The sequence below is a fragment of the Taudactylus pleione genome, unplaced genomic scaffold, assembly GCF_031769625.1.
Source record: "Taudactylus pleione unplaced genomic scaffold, aTauple2 ptg000612l, whole genome shotgun sequence".
Taxonomy (NCBI): Eukaryota; Metazoa; Chordata; class Amphibia; order Anura; family Myobatrachidae; genus Taudactylus; species Taudactylus pleione.
The window spans coordinates 3,008,855-3,035,812 of NW_028285014.1; the positions used below are offsets into that span (position 1 = coordinate 3,008,855).

At 46.1% G+C, this 26,958-nt stretch overlaps 1 protein-coding gene across 1 annotated transcript in view; it reads left to right on the forward strand.

Moving 5' to 3' along the window:
• LOC148480475 (vomeronasal type-2 receptor 26-like) overlaps positions 1-26,958 on the forward strand; it is a 117,136-nt gene that overhangs the window by 63,631 nt on the left and 26,547 nt on the right. The window contains exon 7 of the mRNA XM_088454304.1: positions 17,378-17,518. Coding sequence (XP_088310430.1) covers positions 17,378-17,518 — 141 coding nt within the window. The remainder of the gene's footprint in view (positions 1-17,377; positions 17,519-26,958) is intronic.

A 26,958-nucleotide genomic window follows, 5' to 3' on the forward strand; every position in this document is an offset into this window, starting at 1 on the left:
CACGACTACCCATATGGTATTGTATCCTTGGGAGCATGGTAGTTCAGAGATGAAATCCATGGATATATGGGTCCAAGGCGTATTAGGAATGGACAGGGGTCGCAGGAGACCTGCTGCCTTCTTGCGAGGAGTCTTATGCTGAGCGCATTTTACACATGAAAGAATAAATTCTTGAATATCCCCTTTCATTGTGGGCCACCAATAGGAACGCTGAAGAAACTTGTAAGTCTTGAGGATGCCAGAATGGCCAGCAAACAGAGAGCTATGAGCCCAAGTTAGTCATTTTCCCCGTAGTTCTGGGGTCACGAAAATTTTCCCTGGGGGAGGAGTCAAGATCTGAGTAGAGGCGAAGACTACAGGATCTAAAATTGGTCGGGAACGTTGATGATCCTCTTCCTGAGTGCTGGACAAGAAAGACCGTGAGAGGGCGTCAGCTTTTCTGTTTAGACTGCCAGGACGAAATTGAAGTTTTAAATGAAATCTTGAAAAGAACAAGGACCAACGGGCCTGTCTAGCATTTAGACGGTGAGCCGTTTGGAGATAGATTAAGTTTTTATGATCCGTGATCACAGTAACTGGAAAGTTGGCTCCTTCCAACAAATGCCGCCATTCCATTAAAGTTAACCGCATAGCTAGTAGTTCCTGGTCACCAATTCCGTAGTTCTTTTCGGCAATGGAAAGCTTACGAGAAAAATACCCACAGGGATGGTACTTTCCATCACTTGAGATTTGAGACAGTACTGCCCCTACCCCTACTGAAGAAGCATCTACCTCAACTGTGAATGGTTTGTCCAATTGGGGTTGGCACAGGATAGGTGCAGTGGAGAAGGCTTCTTTTAATTTTTGGAAGGCTTGGATGGCAGTATCTGGCCAGCGAATGGGATTGGCCCCCTTCTTTGTGAGATTTGTGATAGGTGACACCAGTGTAGAGAAATTTGGTATAAACCGCCGGTAATAATTTGAAAAACCAAAGAAGCGTTGAGTAGCCTTCAAGGATTTGGGTAACGGCCAGTCAGAAATGGCTTTTAACTTCTCCGGATCCATCCGGAGGGTCTTTCCAGAAATTATGTGCCCTAGGAAGGGTACCGCGGTTTGTTCGAAAAGGCACTTGGATATTTTTCCATAAAGGTGATGCTTCCGGAGGCGGGACAAGACTTCGCGGACATGCTGGCGATGATCCTGCAAATTCTTGGAAAAAATTAGAATATCATCCAAATAGACTATAACAAAACTGTAGAGAACATCCCGGAAAATCTCATTCACGTAACCTTGAAATATCGCTGGGGCGTTGCAGAGTCCGAAGGGCATTACGAGATATTCGAAGTGGCCGTCTCTGGTGTTAAAAGCGGTCTTCCACTTATCTCCAGCTTTAATACGAATTAAATTATACGCACCCCGCAGATCAAGTTTGGTGAACAAAGAGGCCCCGCGAACTTTATCAAAAAGCTCTGGAATCAGAGGCAGAGGATATCAATTCTTTACAGTAATCTAGTTGAGACCACGGTAGTCAATACAAGGCCGAAGCCCGCCGTCTTTCTTGCTAACAAAAAAAACCCTGCCCCTGCTGGAGAAGTGGAGGGCCGGATAAACCCCTTAGCTAGATTTTCTTTTATATATGCCGCCATAGCGGCTGTTTCAGGAACTGATAATGGGTAGGTTCGACCCCGAGGAGGGTTCTTCACTGGCAGGAGCTCAATACCACAGTCCCAGGAACGATGAGGTGGAAGTTTATCCACAGCCTGTTCGCAGAATACATCGGCAAAATCTTGATAAGCTGCTGGTAGACCGGGAACAGAAGAACACTTGGGCTTGTCAGATGGAGGGAAGCTTATATTTCCACTGGAGGACACTGTATTAGTGCGGACAGGGAGTACTTGGATGAGACATCCATGGAAACAACTTGGACCCCACTATAAAATTTGCATACTGGACCACTCAAACGTAGGGTTGTGCTTTTGTAGCCAGGGGAGGCCTAAAACTAGTTCATAGGCTGAGTCGGGAAGAACAAAAAATTCAATTGTCTCCTGGTGCAGACATCCAATCTGGAGGAACACTGGCAGGGTTTTAGAGGAAATAGATCTTCCTAACAAGGTTTTGCCATCTACACCTGAGAGCAGTAACCTGTTTGGCAATGGAACCACCGGAATTCCTAGGGTCTGAACCAGTGACTTAGAAATGAAACTGCCGGCAGCCCCAGAATCCACAAGGGCTTTAACCATCCTTGTCCTGGACCGGTAGGAAAGCGACACAGGCAATAAACTGTCATTTATTTAGGAGGAGTCAGAAATAACCCCCAATTGCATGCTCCCAACATCAATTAGGGTTTAGCGTTTCCCGCCAGTACAGGAGAGTTCCTTAATATGTGCTCCGGAGCAGCACAATATAAGCACAATTTATTTTGAAAACTCCAGTTTCGTTCGGCGGTACTTAACCGGGATCTGTTAATTTGCATCGGCTCCTCACTGCTAAGGAAGGAAGGAGGGGCATTACCTCCCAAGGATGGGCAATCCCGAGGACGATCTCCACGCCCCCTATTTCCCCACCGCTCTCTATGGCGAAGGTCAATCTTTATACAGAGGGATATAACATCCGACAAGGCGGGAGGTAAATCCCTAGATGCCAATTCATCCTTCATCCTCTCAGATAAGCCATGTAGGAAGGCTGCCTTCAGTGCTTCCTCATTCCATTTTAGTTCGGACGCCAGGGTTTGAAATTGTACCACATATTGCCCGACGGACCGGGTACCCTGACGAACGCGAAGCAAATCTGAAGAAGCAGAGACGGATCTCCCGGGTTCATCAAAGATCCTTTTGAAAGCTGCCACGAACTCTTCATATCTACATACGAGTGGATCTGCTCATTCCCACAAGGGGGAGACCCAATCCAGAGCTGCCCCAGTTAGTAACGAAATTACATAGGCCACCTTAGACCGGGAGGTAGGGAAATTCTGGGGTAGGCATTCGAACTGGATCTCACACTGGTTTATGAAACCACGACATCATTGAGGCGTACCATCGAACCTCTCGGGAGTAGCCAAGTGCAAACGGGATTTTTGAGGAACGACCCCCGAAGGTAATACCGGAGAAACCGTAGGAGCGACAGAATGTGGAGCATGAGACATAGTAGCCAGAGTGTTCTGAATAGACAGGAGCTGACCAGATAATTCCTGTAGGTACTGGGCCACATGTTGCTGTGCCGCCTCTTGGTTATCCATGCGAGCCGTTAGCTCCTGGAGATTCCCAGTACCTGGGGAGCCCGTAGCTTCCATTGGGTCTGAACAAACTGTCATGCTGGGAGGCGGTTTTCTGGAAGCTGAGGCCAGAGGCTGCGGGAGGAAATGGAGGTGAGGGGCCTGAATGTACGACCTCCGCATCCACAGGTCTTGGTCGTTGGCGAGACCTAGTCAAAGGTGCGGAATCTAACCCACGAGATGGTGTTCGCCAGTGACCCCCCAATCGGGATATGGGCTTGAGCTGCACCTCGTAAGCAGGTCACGGTCCTTTGACTAGGTGACCAGAGCCTGTGGGAAAAAGGAGAAACGAACACTCGTGGCCCAAAGGGTCTGTGCCAGTAAGGGGCACGTAGGGACACTGTACTTGAGGTACAAGGAAGTGTGCACTGCGGACACACTCTACCGGGTTGCCGGTCAGAAAGAGTGCACCACGGTGCAATACTGTAACATGTAGGTAGAGACCACAGAGTCCAGTAACAAGGTGGGTAGTGGTACTGGAGCCAGCCAGAGATTATGACGCTGGAGAGGTGGTACGCATAACTACACTCAGGCTGTGATGGTAAAGCACTAGTGAAATGGATAGTATACTGCACACAGGTGGCGGTGGTAATGCACTGGTGGAATAGAGGTATACTGCACACAGGCGAGGTGATAACGCACTGACAATATAGCTGCACCCAGGCTGAGGTGGTAAAGCACTGATGAGATGAATGATACAGCTGCTCACAGGCTGAGATGGTAAAGCACTGATGAGATGAATGGAATAGCTGCACACAGGCTGAGGTGGTAAAGCACTGATGAGATGAATGATATAGCTGCACACAGGCTGAGGTGGTAAAGCACTGGTGAGATGGACGATATAGCTGTACACAGGAATAGATCACTGGAAGCAAGGGAACGAGAGACCACTAGTAACACTAGCAGCGACAATGGTTGTTCAGGCAACTACCTGATACACAGGAGCCGGAAAAATACCCCTGGAAGCCCACTGATTGGTCCACAGCGTCAGCTGACCGGCCAGACTGTCAGGGGAGGAAAAGCAGTCAGAGCAGGAAGTGTCATGGCGGCGCCCATGACAGGGACTCCGATCCCCGTGCACCAGGCCGCCCAGGACACAGCATCAGGGAGAATGCTCAGCACCTCCCATGTCGCCGCATGAGCTGCCCGACTGCCCGGGAAGTCAGAGGTAGAAGGCGGGACGGTAAGGGATGGCAGATCCCCGGCTGAACTCTGACACTTATCGCCTCCCAGTCCTCACACATGTCATTACGTTGCCACTTTTAACTCCCTTCTTTGTCCCCCTTCTACTCAACTCTAACCCTCCCTCTCTGTCCTTGACTTTGCTACCCAATTCACATGTAAAATTGACTCCGTGCATCAGGACATTTCATCCTATCAGACCCTCAGAGTCCTCCCCCTAAAGTCATGGCCCTCATCTGGTACTCTCCCCCTTCCACCTCCCCACTTGACCCTATCCCCTCCCACCTCCTTTGCTACCTTTTCCCTGTTGCCTGTTCCCATCTTTCCCACCTCTTCAATCTCTCACTTCAGGCACTGTCCCTTCAGCATTCAAGCATGCCCTTGTTTGACGCATTCTTAAAAAAACCTACCCTTGACCCTGACACTTTCTCCAACTACCACCCATCTCTTCCCATTTGCCTCCAAACTCCTTTGTCAACTGCCTTATCAACTTTCTTTCCTCCCACTCCTGCTCAACCCATATTAGTCTGGGTTCCGTCCTCTCCACTCCACTGAAACTGCCCTCCATTCCTTTTGACCTCTCAGCTGCATTTGATACTATACTAGGGACTGCCATCTCCACCAGCAAATCCTTCACTCCCTCTGTCTGTGGGATACTGCTCTTTCTTGGCTGTTCTCCTACCTCTCTGACCACTCTTTCTCCATCTCCTCTCATGACTACACTTTGCCCCCACTCCCACTAACAGTAAGTGTTCCCCAAGGTTCTGTTCTGGAATCTCTCCTATTCTCCCTCTATATGTCCTCCTCAGCTATTTTGGCCTCCAATATCATCTCTATGCTGTTGACACACAGATCTACCTCTCCTCCCCTGACCTCTCACCCTTTCTCCTCACTCATATCTACAACTGTCTCTCTGCTATTTCTTCATGGATGCCCCTCAACTTTCTTAAACTAAGTCTGAGCTGATTATCTTCTCACGCTCCCGCATAACCTCACCTCCCATAATTTCATTATCTATTGGCAGCACAATCATCTCCTCTAGCCCCACGTGTGCTGTCTTGCAGTTATCGTTGACTCCTCCTTCTCCTTCAAACTACACATTCAGTACCTTTTGCAGTCCTGCCATTTTTACCTTAGAAATATTTCTAGAATAAGACCCTTTATCACCCTGGAGGCAACTGACACCCTCATCCATTCACAAGATTGGACTACTGTAACCTCCTCATATCTGGCATCCATCTCTCCCACCTCTCTCCACTCCAATCAGTTTTCAATGCTGCTGCTAAGCACATCTACCTCTCCTCTTTCCTGCAAACCCCTCACTGGTTCCCCTTCCCTTTCAGAACCTAAATCAAACTTCTCTCACTCACTTACAAAGCTCTCACCCAATCCTCTCCCTCATACATCTCTGACCTTATCTCTGATCACACTCCTGCCCACCCACTTCACTCCACAAATGCATGCCACCTCTCCTGTCAACTAATTACTTACTCCCTCTCCCACCTCCAAGATTTGGCCCATTGTGCTCCCTCTGTTCCTCTCCCTATCAGACTCTCTACCTCTATACTAAACTTCAAAAGGGCTATCAAAACTCACTTATTCATCAAAGACGTTCCAACTCTCATGATAACCCACAGCTCCTTGCTCCTTCCTCACTGTCTACCCCATCTGTGCCACCCCTGTCTGGCTGTATATCCCTTTCAGACTGTATGCTTTCATGAGCAGGGCTCTCTTCTCTCATGTGCTTCTCCTTACCCAAACTTACACTAGCTTATACTCTCTACAGCTGCACCTAACCTTTGGTTGCTGCCAACCTGCTGTTTATTTGAGTGTTACAATCATGAATGCAGCAATGTTTGTACAGTAAGCCACTATTTTCCTGCTTTGCTCACTTAAAAGGTGCTGCAGAACCCTTGTGGTACCATAACAATAAAGGATGATAATAATAATAATAATAATAATAATAATAATAATAATAATAATAAAGTATGTCTATATACAGTGTATCTGTGTGTGTATATATACATATATATCTATATATCAGTACATCCATCCCTGAGGAAGTTTGGTTCAAACGAAACACGTAGGAGGTTCCTGTTCATTAACTTTCAAGGCTACACCCCTTGAGGAAACACTACAGTCGGAGGTTCCCTGAATTTGGTACCACTCAGTCTGAACTTTCCGGATCCCTGGTCTGGGTGAATTGTCCTTGATATGTATTATGCCAAGTGACTTTTTTTGTACGTGTTCTTAATCCTATTTTTAAACCATAAAGTTGGGATATACAACCCTTTGAGTTCTCTTTTGGTTTTGTTTTGGTGCTGGGCTATATTCTGAAATTGGAAGCCTCAAAAAGGTCGTGTCCTGATCATCATGTCATCAGTTGGAATTGAGATAAGCGTAATTATTCCTATTAAATGTACGCATAATTACTTTGAAACCAAATTGTTTCTTACATACTACACTATTAGTGCCTTCTTGTCATGTGTGTGTGTGTATATATGTGTGTGTAACACTGTCCGCACTCCAAACCAAACAAAGCCAATGTTTTGGTGCTCCTCGAGGATCCAAAAAGTCCCCAATATAGACAAACAGAGAGAGAGAGGGCACTCAGCAGATATAAAAAATAAAATCACATCTTTATTACTTAGATTTTAAAACATGGGATAGGTCGACGTTTCAGTCCACATCGAGACCATCTTCAGGACACATAGGTGCTTGTGGCGAGACCTATGTATGTGTCCTCCAGACGGTCCTGATGTGGACTGAAACGTCGACCTGTCCTATGTTATAAAAGCTAAGTAATAAATATGTGATTTTATTTTTTATATCTGCTGAGTGCCCTCTTTCTCTGTATGTGTGTGTGTATATGTATATGTGTGTATGTATGTATGTATGTATGTATGTGTGTGTGTGTGTGTGTGTGTGTGTGTATATATATATATATAATGTGTATGTATAGATATATACACACTCTAAGTTCCTACCCATCGTAGCTGAGTGATCATTAATTTTATTCGCTGACAAGGAGACAGAACCCCAGGCACTCCCAATCACTCCCCAGGTGTCCTCATAATCTACTGAAACCCTTAGCACTACAACCATATCAGACAGTAACATATACAACTGACAGGAGGTCCTCTATACAGAATCCATAGAAACAATCTTGGCTGCCTATTGAGAGCCCCAGAGTCTCCTGCATGAATACCCCCTAAATGACACCTTTCAGCCATGTATGGTGCATGTGATTCTTCCTTCTGTACTATCTTAGTCAGTCAATTTTAGCCATTAAAGCCACATGCCCATCATACCCACAGTTGTACCCCCACAGTCTACTACCTTCTCTGTCTGTCATTATCCTCAACGCCCCTTGTACATACTCGGCTCGTAGCCACCACGTTCTCATCACTCCCTGCCAAAGTACCATGCGTATTCCACATACATACCACACCTTTCCTATCACACCACTACCAATGCTGCATCTTCCTCCTCCACACAACTCCGTTCGCCAGGCCCTGCCACCCCATTAAATGCCCCTTTCTACTCCTCACAAATTCCAACATATAGATAGAGATGTGTGTTTGGTGTGTGTACAGTGGCAGAACTCTCGGAGACAATGGAGTAATTTGCCACCAGGTGCCAGCCCTGAAGGGGGCACCCGGCTCCACTGTCACCTGGCCTTTCTACCTGCTGCTGCGTTGATCAGCCATGGCACTCCTTCTCCATGACCTGCTGCTGCTGGAGTCATGCTCTATGGTCGCGGACGTCACGTAGCATTTAACTGCTCCAATCCGCCTGAGCCCAAATGCACATGCAGGGGAGGGGGTTTCTGAGTATGCAGAACCCCCCCCCCACGCCTGCCGATCAGTAAGTGTATTGCGGACCACCATGAGTGAGGTCCGCACTACACAGTAACAAACAGCCTGCAGTCGGCGCCAGCATCAATGTGTTTGTTTTAGCAACCAATGAAAGTCAGACAGACTTATGAGCTCCGCCTTCCGGCTCCTGCAGTGGTGATGAGAGAAACGTCATGATGTTTCTGCCATAGTGCCGAGCGGGAGGACAGAGGAGCGGATGGTGGTGGGCGCAGGAATTCAGGATTCATGTAAGTAATCTATGTGTGTCTTGTGTTATATATGTAAGGAGCACTGTATAGGGGGACCACTACTGGGGGCACTGTATAGGGGGCCCACTAGTGGGGGAACTGTATAAGGGGCACAGCATAGGGGGGACTTACCTATGGGGGCACTACATAGGGGGGACCCACTACTGGGGGTACTACATAGGGAGGACCCACTACTGGGGGCACTGCATAGGAAAGGCCACTACAGAGTGCACTGCATAAAGGGCACTGCATAGGGGGACCACTACTGCGGGCACTACATAGGGGGTAATGCATAAGGGGCACTACTGAGGGCACTGTAAAAGGGGCACTGCATAGGGGGACCACTACTGAGGGCACTGTAAAAGGGGCACTGCATAGGGGGACCACTACTGAGGGCACTGTATAAGGGGCATTACTGGGGGCACTGCATAGGGGGACCACTACTGGGGAGACTGCATAGGGGGGGACTGTATATGGGACACTGTATAAGGGGTACTGCATAGGGGGACCACTATGGGGGACCATGCGGGAGAGCATCCAGAGCCAGCCCAGCAAATAAGCAGTGTGACAGTAAAAAATATAGTAAGTGCAAGCCAAGCCCTATGAGGATGGGGCAGGTGGTGGGGGGGTGGTAAATTTAAATTTGTGGGGGGACACCAACATTTATCTTGCCTCCGGGCAACTGGGATTAAGTTACGCCACTGTGTGTGTATATCTGTGTGGTGTATGCATGTGTTGTGTGTGTGCGCGCGTATGTATGTTTACATGTGGTGTGTGTGTGTGTGGTCAATTAACATGATGGCAAGTTGATTCATATAGGGAAATTCAATATGGGTGCGAAAACTCAGTTTTTGCGTTAATATTGCAGTTATGACTTCATTATCGCAGGTTTTAGTTTTACACTGTATTCAATTTCAAAGACTTTTCGCAGGTTCGAAAAGTCTTTGATAAAAAACGGGGATAACTTTTCACCATTGAATAGGTGTCGAAAAAAAGTGCAGAATTGGGGTTTAGGGGTGCAGGCTTAAAAAAAATAGCCTGCACCCCTGGGAATGACATTTTAAAAATGACTGTCAAAAAAAGTAAAAAAAAAAAAAATAGGGACACCCCAAAAAATTATTTTAAAAATTGGGGTGAAAAGAAAAAAATGGGAAAACTTGTTTAAAACTAGGGAAATAGGTTCAGGGCTATTCTGCAAGTATGCGGCAGGTGTTTTCTAGAGTAGATTTATAGCGGCAGGTGAACAATTGCAGAATTTTTAAAAACTTACTTTAGGGACATCAAAATATGCTAGTACCCATTTTCATGTACCCCAAATTTGATGGGACCATTTAAAAAAATGAAAAAATTAACCTAAGTGCTCTTCTGCATCACTTCTTCAATGTCGGGAAAAAAGCACCTGCTGCGACTTAAATCCCTAACTTTCATTTGCAGGCTAAAACGGGGGGACCCATAGTGATCCCCCATGTTTTTACAACTTTAGGGGGGTCCTACAATTTTTTCAAGGAAAAATTCATTTTTTTATGCAAATCCCACTTCGCCAGGTCCCGTTTTCGGAGATTTTATATTGAATACGGGGATAAAGCGGGCTCGCGCCCGATACTTTATCCCTGAAAATTCTCCGATGTGGAGCAAAAAGTCCAGCACGGACTTTTCGCTCCCATATTGTATACCCCTCATAGCCTGTTACTCGAAAGATCTCAAGGAACATTTAAATGAAAACCCAAATCAGTTCAGTTTGGGTGTGGTGCCCCCGGAGTTGCTCTGGCTGGGTCTTTTTCAGTGTATCACTACTTAATTCACATAGATATTTTTTCATCACCTTTCTATTTGTTTGTTTGTTATTTATATAATTTTAATTCTTTCTTATTAACACTTATTGATTATCTTGACACATCTATACTTTGCACTTCACTATCACCTTTCTTCCATTTTTCGTGTGATGCCCCGGGAGTGGTCCTTGGCTGGATTCTTTTGGGCTGCCCTGCGCCTCGGACGTGAACCCCTTAATGTTAGGGATGCCAGTATAGAGGAGCCTTGACGCAGGCCCGGCGCTTAATCATATATTTGCTCAGACCTCAGTTGCATAGACTGCATGTGTGTATTCCAATGAGCACACAATTTTGTGAATTAGCAGCTCCACGATTTTGTGAGTGACAGTAATCTCACTCTGTGTGAGAGTGCTGAATCTGCAGTTAACCACATGAGCGGTGGGTGCCAGGTTGATTGTGTAAAGTGTGCTGCAGCCGGGAGAGGGGGTAGGGGTTAGCGGGCATTAGCTGTGGACAGGAATGGTAGTGAGCATTAGCAGTGGTGGTGTAGCAGGCATTAGGACCCGGGGGAGGTAGCCGAACACAGATGCAGGCTCGGATCTGGAATATCCGTAATACCTGTATCTATGTTTAAAACAAACAAACACAGAAGCAGGGATGGGTCAGTAAGACCCATCTGTGCTTCTGTGTTTAATTTTAAAAAAAAAACCTGTGTATGGAAAAAAATAAAAAATGGCGTGACCCCCTCCCCAAAACAAACAACCAGCACTAGGCTTTTCAGAACCTGTCCTGGTTGGCAAAATACAGGTGACAAATGTTGTAGGGGTCCCCAGTATTCAGCGCAACCAGCACTGGGCTCTGAGCTGGCATTGATTCTGGAATACAGGGGGAAAAAATGCATAGGGTCCCCCTGTATTTACCATAACCAGCACCACACTCTTTCTATCAGGGGTGTGATGCCACAGCCAGGGGAGCCCTTTCACGGGGCCTCCCAGCCGTAGAATCACCCCTGACCGCTAGTCAGCCCAGGCTGGGGATCCCTGGGGAGCTGGGGACCCCCCAGGCCCCAGGCTGATAGCCCGGGGCTATCCCCAGCACCCCTGGGCGATGGGTGCTGGGTTGATTATGTTGTGTGGTGCATATGAAAATATAAATATTGTCTTTGTAGTAGTACTACAGGTCCCAGCAGGCATCCACACATACTGGCACTTGGAGAACCACAAGTACCAGCAGGCAGGGCACTAAGGGCCTGCTGGTACCTATAGTACCTCTGCAAAAGAAATATTAAAATAAAACAAACAGACACACCGTTTTTTACAATATTTTATTTAGCAGCACTTTCACCTGGGGAGCGGCAGCCTTTAAGCTCTCTTTCATGGCTGCCACTTCCCCAAGACTTCTACGGCATCTTCACCTGGAGGGCAACAGCCATTAGGCCCTTTTTCCTGGCCGCCACCCATCCAGGGCTTCTGCGGGTCTTCTGTCTTCGGCAGCTCTTCTCTGCTGCCTCCCGGCCAAAGACTGGGTGGATTGCGCCTCGCGCTGGCTGTATTTAAGCAAGCCGAGGGGGCGGGGCGATGACATCGTTGAAGTCAATGGTGAGAACAGCTCATTGGCTGAGAGGCAGAAGGCTTGCCTCTCTCAGCCAAGGAGCGCTCCGCACTGGGATTTCTGAACTGAAATGGCAGGCGGAGCTGTCATTCAGGTAGTAGTGTCCTTAGAGGATACTACTAATGTTTGTGGGCCCGTGTATTTTGCGTTTTATTGCCTGATGAAGAGTACAGATCCACCCATAGGAGGAGGTGAGTATGGAATTTTTATTATAGGTACTCCATTGGATTGTCTACTGGAGAAGAGGACAGATTAGCTACAGGGATATATAGATGAGTATGTGTTTTTTTTTTAATATTGCTTTTATTGTGGAACTACAAGTACCAGCAGGCCCGTAATGCCCCGCATGCTGAAACTTGTGGTTCTCCAAGTACCAGCATGTGGGGGAGGCTTGCTGGGAACTGTAGTTCCACAGCAAAAGCCAATATTTTAACTCTTTACTTGCAACACACTTTACACAATCAACCCAGCACCCACCACTCCGGGGATAGCCCCAGGCTATCAGCCTGGGCCTGGGGTGCCGTGGAGAGGGGGACCACTTTATTGGGGGGTCCCCAACTCCCCAGGGATCCCCAGCCTGGGCTGACTAGTGGTCAGGGGTGATGCTGCGGCTGCGGGGCCCAGTGAAAGGGCTCCCCTGGCTGTGGCATCACCCCCCTGCTAGAGTCTGGTGCTGGTTCTGGTAAATACAGAGGGACCCTATGCATTTTTTTCCCCCTGAATTTCCAGAATCAGGGCTGGCTCAGAGCCCACTGCTGGTTGTGCATAATACGGGGGACCCCTATGTTGTTTGTCCCCTGTATTTAGCACAACCAGCACTGGGTCTCCAAAGCCCGGTGTTGGTTGTTTTTTGGGGGGCGAGGCCTCGCCATTTAAAAAAAAAAAAAAATGTAAACACAGAAGCAGGTATCATGGATCTTGCAGATCCGAGCCTGCATTCTGTGTGCTGTTACCTCCCCTGGGTCCTAACGCCTGCCCTACCGCCGACCGCACTGCTGCCTGCACTACAACCACAAAGGCCCACTGGGGTCCTGGCCACAGATAACGCCCGCTACCCCCAACGCCTTTCCCCCGGGTCCAGCTGCAGCTAATGCCAGCTTCCTTCCCCCGAGCCCACCACCGCTAAAGCCCGCAAACGATGGCCATTTTGGTGCACCCAAGTGAAGCCACAGTGAAAACACCTGCTGGAGGCTCCTACTGCAGCTGCGCAACAAGTTGAAAAGTCTTATCTGTTCAATGGCGCATTCTTGAGGTAATAGTTTAAAAACTAACTTTCTAATTTACCTGAACCCCAAAAGCACGTACCCTGGCACAATAGCTACCTAATAAAACAAACCCCAAGTCTAAATTCGCCCCCTACCCTGAGTTATGCCTTCCCAAAAAAAACCCATAGGCTACAGCAGAAAAGTGGTCCTAATTGAGAATGCCAGAAAAATGTGACAGTTGGAACTGTAGGTTACTCCCAAATCCTAATTTTTTTATGTTTATGCCCTGAAAATTGTCATGCAACACAGAGCAACAATTCTACCCGCCCATGCCAAACTTCCGCTCGGTACCTCGAATAGTTTTTGAGGTGTAGCTCCTTAAACACCATGCCCCCCCCCCCCCACCCGGAATTCTCTATGGGAGAATTGCAGTTTTTTACATGCAGCCTTAATATAAAGGCACGACTGTACCCTTATAATATACTCACACAGTATGTAAATATTGATATATATATGGTAGGTAATAGTCCCACAATTTAGATGCTCTGAAGAGCCTACTAGAAGGAATGGGTGGCACTCCACACATTAAACATGTTAGGCTATATTGTGTATAAAGTTAAAACCGATATTTCAAGACCACGCAGGGTCTTTTCTTCATTGTGTTCATACAAACACCTTGAGGAATAGACTCTGCATGGTCTTGAAATGTCGATTTTGACTTCATGCACAATATAATCCAACATGTTTAATCCATTTAATATAATGGGAGCTTCAGAGCTGCTAAATTGTGAAACAAAATATATATATATTTTATTATAAAATGTATTATTCTGTAGAGAAAAAAAACCTCACTGTTTCACATGTCCCTTTAAGGCTTTTAGACATGTTCAGAATTTCATTGCTTTTTTTTTAGTTTGAGTGGGAGAAATTCAGTAGGTTTTGTTAAATTTCAGATCATTAAGGTTAATTCCTTTATGGACATGTTCCTTGCGCAATGCAGATATGGTATGCCATCACACCCTGTGGTTAACTGCAAATTCAGCACTCACTAAATGGTTGAGCTGCTAATTCACAGAATTGTGTTCTCATTTGAATACACACATCCAATCTATGCTGCTGAGGTATGAGCATTTATGTGGTACACACATCCCACTCAGTGCCCACAATCTTCCCATTTGGTCACCACAACAATCCCACTGGGTTCCAACATCCTTCTCACTCCATACATCCATCTCATTCAGAATACACATTCAACTCCCTAAATGCTAAAATGATCATACTATGTCTATGCATGTACACTTTCTTCCCCTATATGCCTCCATGCTGCTGTATCTTTCCCAATCCCTACTGCTGTGTGGTGTCCCAACTGTGCTAGTCTGTATTCCCTCACCTGCACCAATCTGTTTTTCTCAATCTGCACCAACCCTGTCTTCCTGCATCCGTGCCACGGTTTCCTTCCATCTGCACCACTGCCTTCACCCACTTGTACCACTCTATCTTCCACCTCATCCACACCAATCTGCTATCCCCAATCCCTACTGTTGTGTGTTCTCCCATTTGTGCTAGTCTGTATTCCCTCATCCGCACCAATCTTTCTTTACCCTTCTGCGCTGCTGTCTTCCTGTGTCCATTCTGTACCCCCCACCCACGTTGCTCTGTCCCCACAAACCATGCCAATGTCCCCTCCCATCCGCACCACTGTTTTCGACCCATCTGCATCACTTTGTCATCATCCCCCCCCATTCCGCACCACTGTTTTAAAAACCCATCTGCATCACTTTTAGCTTTCCCCCATTTGTGTTGCTTAATCTTACCCCTCTATGCCTTTCTGTCTCCCCATCCATACCACTCTGTCTCCTCCCCCCATCCACACCATTTTGATCCCATCTGCGCAGCTCTATCTTTTGCTCAGACCTCAGTGGCATAGACTGCATGTGTGTATTCCAGTAAGTACACAATTCTGTGAAATAGCAGCTCCACCATTTTGTGAGGGACAGCAATCTCACTGTGTAAGTGCTGAATCTGCAGTTAACTACAGGGTGTGATGGCATATCTGCATTGCGCAAGAGACACATCCATTAAGGCGTCAGCCTTAATGATTCGAAATTCATTGCTTTTTTTAGTTTGAGTGGCAGAAATTCAGTAGGTTTTGTGAAATTTCAGATCATGTCTAAGAAGCCTTAATGGGACATGTGAAACTGTAAGGTTTTTTGCAGGTGTGTGGGGCATTGGCAGCAGTGGGGGAGCAGAGCAGCGGGGCATTGCTCAGCAGATGATAGAGGGGCTCATTGGCGCTGGGCATGCATCTGAGAAAATAAATAAGACACAGATGCATGGACATATCAGTGAGATCCATCCATGCATCTGTTAAAAATTAAATATGTGTAAAATTTAAAAAAGGATGTGGCCCCTCCCCCCGCCAAAGCACAACCAACATCCGGGCTGTTCACACCCGCTCCTGGTTTGAAAATACAGGGGACAAATGACATAGGAATGCCCTGTATTTCGCACAACCAGCACTGGGATTTTTAAAGCTAGTCCCGGCTGTCAAAATACAGGGGACAAAAGACGTTTGGGTCCCCTATATTTAGCACAACCAGCACTGGGCTCAGCTGGGCCAATCCTGGATTTGGAAATACTGGGGACAAAAAGCATAGGGGTCCCCTGTATTATCCATAACTGGCACCAGAACCTTTCTAATGGGGGTATAATGCCACATCCAGAGGAACCCTTTCACTGGGTTCCCCGTCCAAAGCATTACCCCTGATCGCTAGTCAGCCCAGGCCTAGGCTGATAGCCCAGGGCTGTCCCCAGCACCCATGGGCAGTGGGTGCCGGGTTGTGTAAAAATGTGGTGTAAAAAAATATTGTCTTTTGCAGGTGAACCTCAAGTCCCAGCAAGCCTACTTTGTACCAGCATGCAGGGCATTACAGGCCGCTGCCACCTGTAGTCCACCTGGAAAGAAAATATTAAAATAAACACAATGCACTTTAATATTTGAAGTTTATTGTACTGCATCTTTGCATGGTGGACAGCAGTCAATTAGCTCTTTTGAGTGGCCACCAACCCACCAGGGCTTCCGCCGTCTTTGCATGGTGGGTGCCACCTGCCCGGGGCTTCCATCATTTATGCCTTGTGGGCGCCAACCTGCCAGGGCTTCTTTTGTCTTTGCCTTGCAAGTGTCAGGCACCATCCTGCCAGGGCTTCTGATGTCTTCGCCTGGCGGGCACCAACCCGCCAGATCTTCTATTGTCTTCATCTGGGGAGTGGCAGCTCTTTTGCATGGCTGCCATCTCCCCAGGGCTTCTGTTGTCCTCTTCACCTAGTGGGCGGCAGACTTTGAGCTCTTTTACATGGCCGCTGCCTCACACTGGCTTATATAAGGCAGCTGAGGGGGCGGGGCGATGACATTGCAAACCATGATTGGCTCATGGTGGCCATCTTTGAATTTCAGAAATGGTGCTGAGGTGCTATTTTAGAAATAGGCACTGCTGCCAAACTCTGCAGAATGGATCCAGGCCTGCTGCCAATGCCCTCAAAGCCACTGGGTCTCGCCGCCAACACCCACACTGCCGCTGGGTCCCACTGCTGCCGCTAACACTTGCACCACTGCCAGGTCCCCGCTGCCGCTAACACCTGCTACCTCTACCAAGTCCCACCTACGCTAAAGCCCACAGAGAACAGCCATCTTTGTGCACCAAAGTGAAATCACAGTACAACCCTTGCAGGAGGCAATACTGAGGCTGCGCAACAATTTGAAGCTCCCTATCTATACAATTGAGCATTTTTGGGCTAATAGTTTAAAAACTAACTTTCTCAATTACAGGAACCCCAAAAGCACCAAAAAGAACAAGAGCTACCTAATAAAACAAACCCCAAGTCCTAATTCGTTCTCTGCCCTGAGTTATGCCTTCCGAAAAACCCTCATAGACTAAAGCAGAAAAGTGGTCCTGACTGAAAGTGGCAGAAAAAAATAACAGTTTGAATTTTTTTTTTTTTGCCCTGCAATTTGGCATCACCACATTTGGCAGCATCAGGTGACAGTTCTACCCCTCCATTCTAAATTTCAGCTCGGTATGTTCAATATCTTTTGAGGTGTAGCCCCTTAAACACCATGCCCCCGCTCTCCAGAATTCTCTTTGGGAGATTTCTGATGTGAAACGCATTTCGTATCTTCCTCAGAGCCCTCTGATGAAGTAAGCTACGAAACACGTTACGGCATGGCCTAGGTGATCCATCTTCTTCCTTTCAGCATCCAGCTCTGATCCCGGTGGACAGCGTGGTCCTAGACATTACACCTTTTGCTGCCAGCAGCGCGTATGGTGGACCTATGTTCTCCTTGATGCGGGTGGTGAGCAGATTTGCCGTTGGATACTTTGTATGGAATCATGTGGTAACCAGCTCACACTGTTATATATTTGATACGAGTACATCTGTTACCAAGTGTTCCGCTTGCTTTTATGATATTAAAACATTTATGCTCTATGGAGTGCCCATTGTTCTATTCTCTATTTTAGTGAGATATATCTATCTATGTACACCACAATACTGGTGGCACTGATAGGTTTTATCATTGACATGGACAGTGTTTTTAAATATGCTACAATGTCAGAGACACATGCAGCAATTTGCTGTGTCTCTTTCCATTAAGACACTTCAATCTTAGGGCTCGATCCACTTAGGTGCAATGTGCCGTGGCAACAGCGCTAAAATGCCGGCAACGGCCCAGCACATCACACCTTTCGCAGCCCGACTCGCCACTGAATTTGCCTGAATTTGCTCGCTGCCCTATGGCAGCGAGCACTTTCAGGCGAATCCAGGCAGCAGTCAAGCACGGTCACTGTTGCAATGACTCGCACACACGAGTACATCGCACCTAATTGGATCGAGCACTTACTCTGACAGTCCATTGAGTTATCGGTAAGATACATTTATCGCTCAATTATTCACCTATTTTTCTGATTTAACCCTGATGAAGTCTCACAATGGGACAAAACTTGTAGGGTGATGGTGTTGTATTTACCTAATGATGAGGTTATTGTCGTGAACTCACACCTATATAGCGTGCAGATAGGAAGCTGGAGGCATATCTGCCTAGTGGTGGCAAAAATACTGCATCTTTTAAGAGTGTGATGAGGGTATAATTGCAGAATTCAAAAGAAGTAATCATCTACTTAATAAAGATAATCCTGGTGGCTTCCAAAGAAGAATTTACATTTAATAGAAGACTTTGGCTTTCTCTTTGATGGACTAAAAATTGGATATCATCTTTTTATATTTATATCTAAGAGGTACTTTGTTTGTTGTCCCATTAAGTAACTAAAATGTTGATATCACGATTCTAACTTTTATCTTTTTTTAAATTTGTGAATTGGTGCTTTTATAAATATATTTACTGTAGCATCTCACCAGTGGTATATATTATTTTTTAGTGGTAGCGCCCTCTTAGTATTTTTAGTATTTGCTGTATACACTTTTGTTCAGATCCGGCCAACAGAGAATCTACTGGGAGGAGCAGGTCTATCAACAATATTTTAAATTTGTTGATACATTATGTAGCACAAGATATATATTTTATTGTTAAATTAAAAAAAATTATATTTTTTTCCTAAATGGAGAACAATCTGTTCCTACTTGACTAGTATGCCTGCTATTTCTTTTTTTTTTTTTTTTTTTTACAATATACAAAATTAAAATGTATAAATGTATATGTATATACATTGTAGTCCCCATTCTCTTGAAGCATTCTTAATTTTTCTTGCCCAAAAGCAGTGTGATGTAACTGAATGGAGGCATGGCATAAGGTGCTATGTATTTTGATCATTCTTAATTTTAGAATGTTGTAAAATAGGAATAGTGTAATTAGTCACTTTTCTACACTCATTGGCTCATGCCTGAAACTCAAGATTTGGGAACCATAATTATAACACAAGTTACTATGTTCAGTTATATATACACCATATGGCACATACAAATATATACAGTACATACATAAATTATACTACACAGTTGGAGACGTGTACAAAAAAACTAACATGTACGTCAAGCACGAAAGGGTTTATTTCTAAGTAAAGACAAACATGGGGATTAGGACCCAACAAAGGGAAAGTCTGAAATAAATTATGACTGTATGATTCTCAGCATAGATGTTTGATGTGAGATTTTCCTGCACATTCCTGTGTGAAAGAAAAACTAAACTTACCAAATGGTGAGAAAAATATACACAGCAGAAAAATCAGCATTTTCTGGATTCTCTGGTGCTTACTAAAATCAATATCTGAAATAAAGGTAATTAGATATTTTATGAGTTATTTCCTAAATAAGTGTAAATATGCATGAATACATAACAAGCAAATAGACATTTGCTATCATTGAGGCTAATATATGATTATGTGTTTAGGAAAGAGTTTCAAAGTTTATGGCTGTGCTCACACAATAATTGTCATGCAAACGAGCCTATATTTTCCACTAGCTCTGGGGTGGTATGATTCAGGCCACATCCTATACTTTTATGAAATGTTTTTTGCATCTTTTAATTGCACTTTACTGTAAAAAAAATTTTAAAAAAAGTATTTTGCCACCGGTTTGATAGCCTGATTAAGAGATGTTCTGCGCATGCTCAGGACCCGTCCTGCGCATGTGCAGAGTGGGTTCTGCGATCTCGCCCGCAGATCACCCACAGCCGCAGCATTTCACCACCATTTTCCGGGAGGAACTAGACAAGGGTCTGCGTTGGTGGACAATGATTTCCTGGCCTTGTAAGCTTCCAGGAACCGACCAGGCTGAGGTAAGCCTCGGCTTACACAACCATCGCGATCTCCTGGGGCATATGCATTTGAGTTAGACTGTATTGCATAGCCGCTTCCTTGTGGTTGTGCTATTTCATCCAACTCTGACTCAGGCCTTGAGTGCACATCATGAATCATAATTAACAATTTTTACTACTAATCTCTAGTCAGGATTTGGCACATCTCTCACACTCCATCCACCTTCTCCTCTACACCCCAGTTCACCCACTTTTCATTACCTACAGACAAGGACGAAGTGTATGTCACCCTACAAACCGGTCCACTGACCCTATTCCCATTCTCTGCTCCATCTACCTCAATACATGCCCACCTCTACCTCACCGTCTCTACTGGAATATTTCCATTCTGTTTAAAACACGTACTTTTCTCACCAATCCTAAAGAAACCATCTATTTTCTCACTTTCTCTCCTCTCACCCTCTGCAATTAGACTTCTTCCCCCAATATTCTTCTGAGGCTGCACTCACATAGTGATCAATGCTATACTTACAGCAAAATTTAAGGGTCACTTTCCATGTTCCTCATTCTGGACATCTATCATCCCTCCCAGCCATAACCAGCTCACTGCTTAAATTCACCACCTCCTCTCAAATCTCCCTGGTCTAAAAAAGGTACTACCAAAGCTCTTATCCATTCTACCAGGCAGGCGGTCAGGGGGTCAACACTTACCGGTATGTTTCAAGCCATACAAGTAGCATTACACACTTTTTGGATCCAGGCATCGGCATTGTCAGGCTGATGCGTTCACTGTGCACATAATGTGTCTTGACCTCCCATGCTAAACCCTTCTCTCATCATCTCTAACCTTGACTAGTGAAGCTTTGTCATATTTGGTCTACACTGACACATATCGCTTCTTCAATCCATCTTAAATACTGGAATACTGGTCTTCTCACCACTTGGCATCCACCGCACCTCTCTGCAAATCTCTTAATTTCCTCCCTGTCTCATACTGATTCCAAATCAAATACCTCAGACTCACTTACAAAGTCAACAAACTCACCTCACTATCATATATCGCAAATCTTATTTCATAATATCTCACCCTCTTAGATCTATCTCTGATAAGCCCCTTGCCTCCCACATACAAGACTTCTTTCATGGTGCTACCCATTTATAGAGTCCCAGAACTGTAACACGGGCCCCCTTTGCACATGACATCACGATGATGCACATAAGGGGGCGGGGCCGCCAGCACCCACTCCTGGCTGCTGTAATTATGGCAGAGTGCCTGCCTGTAGTGTCCAAAGGATGCTACAGACAGCACTGCCGCAGTGATACTAGCTGCAGGGTGCCATTCGAGGCAGCTTGCAGCCAGAAGCAGGGGCAGTGGGGTGGCGACTGTGCCACCCACAGAGCTCTGCACTCTGTGTGGCCGCAGAGGTCAAACACCTCTAGTTACAGCCCTGTGAAGTCCCCTACCATGGGCAACCAGTCTTTCACAGATAGCAAATCTTGAAATGCTCTATAAAAAGCCATCTCTTTATTAAAGCATACAATACTCCCATCTATATTATCCACACTATTGTACCCCAATTACCATCTCAATCTCCACTTAAAGCAACACCTTCTCTTATTGCTTCAGCTGTATGAAATATTAAGCTCTCTTGTGAACAGGGTCCTCCCAACCCCTTGTTTTCATATCTGCCTTTATTTTGGCTATGTTGAATGTCCCTGTTTTATGCTTGTCTTGCATTCCCCCTGTTTTGCACTGCAAAGCACTATAGGACCTTACATGAAATAATATGATCAGTAAGTCCCCTCTTCTAATTAATGTCTCTTTTCAAACAAAACCAACAATATCCATTTTACTTGCATTGACTGTTACGTTATAGAAAATTATGATTTCCACTAAGGAAAGTAAATTGGCTCCCAAAAAAGTAAAGGCAACCTCACATCGCTAAGTACATTATACAATAAAATAAGCAATGCTAGTGTGAGTGGTACTGAAGCAAAGAAAAGTACTTCTGATGTAACTTCATCCTCATCCAACGTATATAGAATAAAAAATTGTTAAATGTATAGCGCTCTCTTTATGGAGTTAGAAAAATAGCTGATTGTAGATATGGCAACAATCAGGCGTGTAGGGAGAGTGGTTCCACTGGAGCGTGAGCTCCGGGCACCGAAGTTGCCAGAATGTGCAGCGCACTGTGCCCGCTGGCTGAAGCCGGACCCAGGAATCGTCTGTCAAATAGCTGACAGCCTGCGGGGTCCATGTCCAGCCTGCCGGGTGCTGTGCTGTGTTTGTGCGTGTGATGTCATGATGTCACACACAGGGAGAGAGGAGCTGCTGGGATGCTGCCCAGGGGATAAAAAAAAAAGAAAAGAGGCGCATGCTGGCTGTATAGTTTAGTGTAATTTTTGTGCACAGCACTAGATAGAGGTTATAATATATAGTTGCTATATATATATATATATATTACTATTTTGCAGGGAAAAGGGGATGGCTGAAGTGGCAGGGAGCTAGTGTGACTGCTGGCAATAGAGCCCCTTCAGTAAAAGTACCTTGATGCATTTTGGCTGACCTGGGCGGCCTCTTTTAAGAATGAATAGTGCTATTGTGGCTATATCCCTAGATATAGTGGGTGATGTCCCGATTCCTGGTTCCAATTGGTTCAGAGTGGTGTTTGGTCCCATTGTAAACTGTGTAGATTTTTATTATGTTGGTGTTTAACAGGATTGGGATAAAATATGGCGGTATGGCTGTGTAGTGTGAACGCTATAAGTAAAAATGTGAGTATGGATGTGGAGTGTAGATAAGTTGAGTGTCTGGTATTATACTTTGTTTATATGCCCCATTCTAAAATTAAGGAAGTCATAACTGCGGAAGTCATATGTATAGTTGGTGGAGTATGAAAGTTGTATGTGTCTAAGATCCACTCGCATTTACGGCCTGATTCATTGATTTATGCAATGCTGATATTTACGCAGATCGAGCAACTGTATGTCATTGTGCATGCTTATACGCCGCACTGCTCGTGCGCAGCGATCGCATTGCGATTACGGATGCACGGAGTAATCCATCACAAAGTGAAAAAGTGAGTGACAGCTTGTCAGTGTTTGGGGGTGGTAACAAGGGTGTGGTCAAAGAAACGTAGGCATGTCTGTCCGTTTGAATGGGCATGCATAAATTAGCCACTACCATTCAACATTGCGTGTGGATTTGAAAATCAGCTGTCTTCACTATCCCCTCCACTGCTCCTTTTGGAGCAGTGAAACTTACCACTGCCAAGTCTGACTCGGCAGTGCTAGTGCATCTGCGTGAACTGGACTTCACGCAGGCAGGCACAAAAGGCCATGGTATCCAGCGGAAGGAACTGGACAGGGGAGAAGGGATCCTAAAGGTCACAACCCAGTACTCCTTTCTATAGAGAAGGAGTGGGGGTACAGGAGCAAACGCAATCATGAAGATGCTCTCACTCTCAGACAGTAATAGCCAATCAGCGATAGCAATGTGCCCTGTTGCTTAGCAGCAGCTTAGAGAGGGGAGGGAGTCAGGGACTGAGCAGAGTCATGTCTAAGGCAGACAGCAAGTGAGACAGCTTCCAACAAACCCATGAAGATGCCATGATGCAGACATAATAGCAATGCCTCCCCTGGCTCCTTCCAGGCTATCAGGAATTGCAAAAAACAAACAAACATTGGAGCACCATCAAATGTTTTCCATACTATGGTGGCAAACATCCGACCGACACCATCTAATGGTAAAAACACTACCAGTGGGGCAAAAATATTAATGGTTAGTAACCATCGGATTTGAATGTCCAACCCTATGCTGAACCTGCAGATGGACTCCTGCCACCACCATGAAGTGCTCCCACTCCAGCGTGACATTTTTGCTCAGCCACATGCCCTCTGTGAACAAGACACACCACCCATGGAAGTCAACAGTGGCATAACTAGGGTATTTGGAGCCCAGGGCAAGAAGAAAAACAGAGCCCACCCTCCAGTATGTGCGGGTGCTTAAAAAGTGGGTGTGTCCAATGCCACAAGGGGCATGGCCACTAAAAGATGGGGGGATGTCAACATGACACACCTTCATTTCTCGTTACTCTGGGAACATTCCTTTCCATTCCATATGCACCTTAATGCCCACCGTAGTAGTGTCCCTTATGCAATGCCCCTAGTAGTAGTGCCCCTCATGAAATGCCCACTTTAGTAGTGCCCCTTGTGCAATGTCCCCAGTAGCAGTTCCACTTATGCAATGCCCCTTATGCAATGCCCCCTGTTGTAGTGCACATTATGTAGTGCCCCTTATAAAGTGCCTCCAGCAGTAGTGCATATAGATAATGCCCACAGCAGTAATGCCCCTTATGTAATGCCCACTATATTGGTGTCTCTTATGCAGTGCCCCCAGTATTAGTGCCCTTTATGCAGTACCCCAGTAGTTCCCCTTACACAATGCCCCTTATACAGTGCCCCAGGTAGTGCCCCTTATGCAATGCCCACTGTAGTAGTGCCCCTAATGCAATGCCCACTGTAGTAGTGCCCCTTATGCAGTGCCCCCAGTAGTAGTGTTCCTTTTGCAATACCCCCTGTTGTAGTGCCCCTTATGCAATACCCCCCCTGTTGTAGTGCACATTAAGCAGTGCCCCCAGCAGTAGTGCATATACATAATGCTGACAGCAGTAATTGCCCCTTATGCAGTGCCCCTTATACAGTGCCCCCAGTAGTGCCCCTTAGGCAGTACCCCCAGTAGTGCCCCTTAGGCAGTGCCCCCAGTAGTAGTGCCCCTTAGGCAGTGCCCCCAGTAGTAGTGCCCCTTAGGCAAAGCCCACTGTAGTAGTGCCCCTTATGCAAAGCCCACTGTAGTAGTGCCCCTTATGCAATGTCCCCAGTAGCAGTGACCCCTGTAATAGTTCGCCTTTTGCAATGCCCCTTATACAGTGCTCCCAGCAGTAGTGCATATACATAATGCTGACAGCAGTAATGCCCCTTATGCAATGCCCACTGTATTGGTGCCCCCAGTAGTGCCCCTTATGCAGTGCCCCCAGTAGTGCCCCTTATAAAGTGCCCTCAATAGTACCCTTTATACAGTGCCCCTGGTAGTTCCCCTAATGCAATGCCCACTGTAGTAGTGCCCCTAATACAATGCCCACTGTAGTAGTGTTCCTTTTGCAATACCCCCTGTTGTAGTGCCCCTTATACAGTGCCCCCAGCAGTAGTGCATATACATCGTGCTGACAACAGTAATGTCCCTTATGCAATGCCCACTGTATTGGTGCCCCTTATACAGTGCCCCTTATGCAGTGCCCCTGGTAGTTACGCTTATACAGTGCCCCTGGTAGTTTCCCTTATGCAATGCCCACTGTAGCAGTGCCCATTATGAAATGCCCCCTGTAGTAGTGCCCCTTATGCAGTGCCCCCAGTAGTAGTTTTCCTTTTGCAAAGCCCCCTGTTGTAGTGTACATTATGCAGTGCCCCTTATACAGTGCCCCCAGCAGTAGTGCATATAGATAATGCCCACAGCAGTAATGCCCCTTATGCAATGCCCACTGTATTGGTGCCCCCAGCAGTAGTGCACATACACAATGCCCACAGCAGTCATGCCCCTTATGCAATGCCCACTGTGTTGGTGCCCGTTATGCAGTGCCCCCGGTGGGGCCCCTTATACAGTGCCCCCAGCAGTAGTGCATATAGATAATGCCCACAGCAGTAATGCCCCTTATGCAATGCCCACTGTATTGGTGCCCCCAGCAGTAGTGCATATACATAATGCCCACAGCACTCATGCCCCTTATGCAATGACCACTGTATTGGTGCCCCTGGTGGGGCCCCTTATACAGTGCCCCCGGTGGGGCCCCTTATACAGTGCCCCCGGTGGGGCCCCTTATACAGTGCCCCCGGTGGGGCCCCTTATACAGTGCCCCCGGTGGGGCCCCATATACATACATGCATACATGCATACATACATACCACAATACTTACCAGAATCCCCGCTTCTGCACCCGCCGCCGTCCGCTCCTCCCGCTCAGCGCTATGATGTCTCCCCCTTCACCCACTGCAGGAGCCGGAAGGGGCACAGCTCATGAATGAACTCCAGCACGGTAGCTGCAATACAATCTCTCATCCATGATCCTACTGCCCTCCCCAGCAAGCACATCCCAGTGGTCGGGCCCCAGCCAGCTGCAAGGCAGCAACAGTGGGGATTGTGGTGACATGCAGGGTGTAGGAGTGAGAAGCAGGGTGTTGTGGTGAGATGCAGGGGACTGTGGCAAGATGAAATTGCTCTCGTGCGAAGTTGGGGTTGGTTGCTAGTGTGCGTGTGTGCGTGTGTGTGTTATTGCATGTAGGAAGTCGGTTGCACTCCATAAAAACCGAGGTTAACACAGCGTCATTTGCAGCAACGTTTCAGCGCCCTTTATTGTAGCACTTTTGACGTATTACTGTGCTTGATGAAGAGCTACAATAAAGGGCGCTGAAACATTGCTGCAAATGACGTAATTATGATAATATTAACATATACATACTCAATGACTGTCCACTACGGTATCTAGCGAAATGACTGGCACTGGGAGTGATGTAAGGACAAGTGAAAAGTGAAGAATATGTCTCCCTCTCACATCCCTACTACTCTCATGCTGTCAGTCATCACACTAACACCTGTAGCAAATAGTTAATAACCAGATTGATAATGAAATGGAGAAAGGCATGTTAGGGGACTGGAGAATCTAATCTGTCACCCATAAAATGAGAGGGACTTCTTACCTCACCCGAAAAAGCACAGGTTTATTATTAAAGCATTTTCATTAACCCAGAAAAAGCAATCAAATCCTAAATCTGATATCAGAAATCATTTTGATAATAATAAAACATTTGATAAAAACATTATCAGAAAAAATGTAAATAATAAAAATAATTTACCTCACAATGGTCTGCCGTGTCTGTAGCATTAACAGGATTATGAAAACAGTACGCTTCTGCAGTATAAATGTCAAACACTTCTTATTTATAAGCTTCATAAAACCTATATATCACAAGGGCAGCATTTAGCAAGTCATGTGACCAAGATCAAAACAGACCAG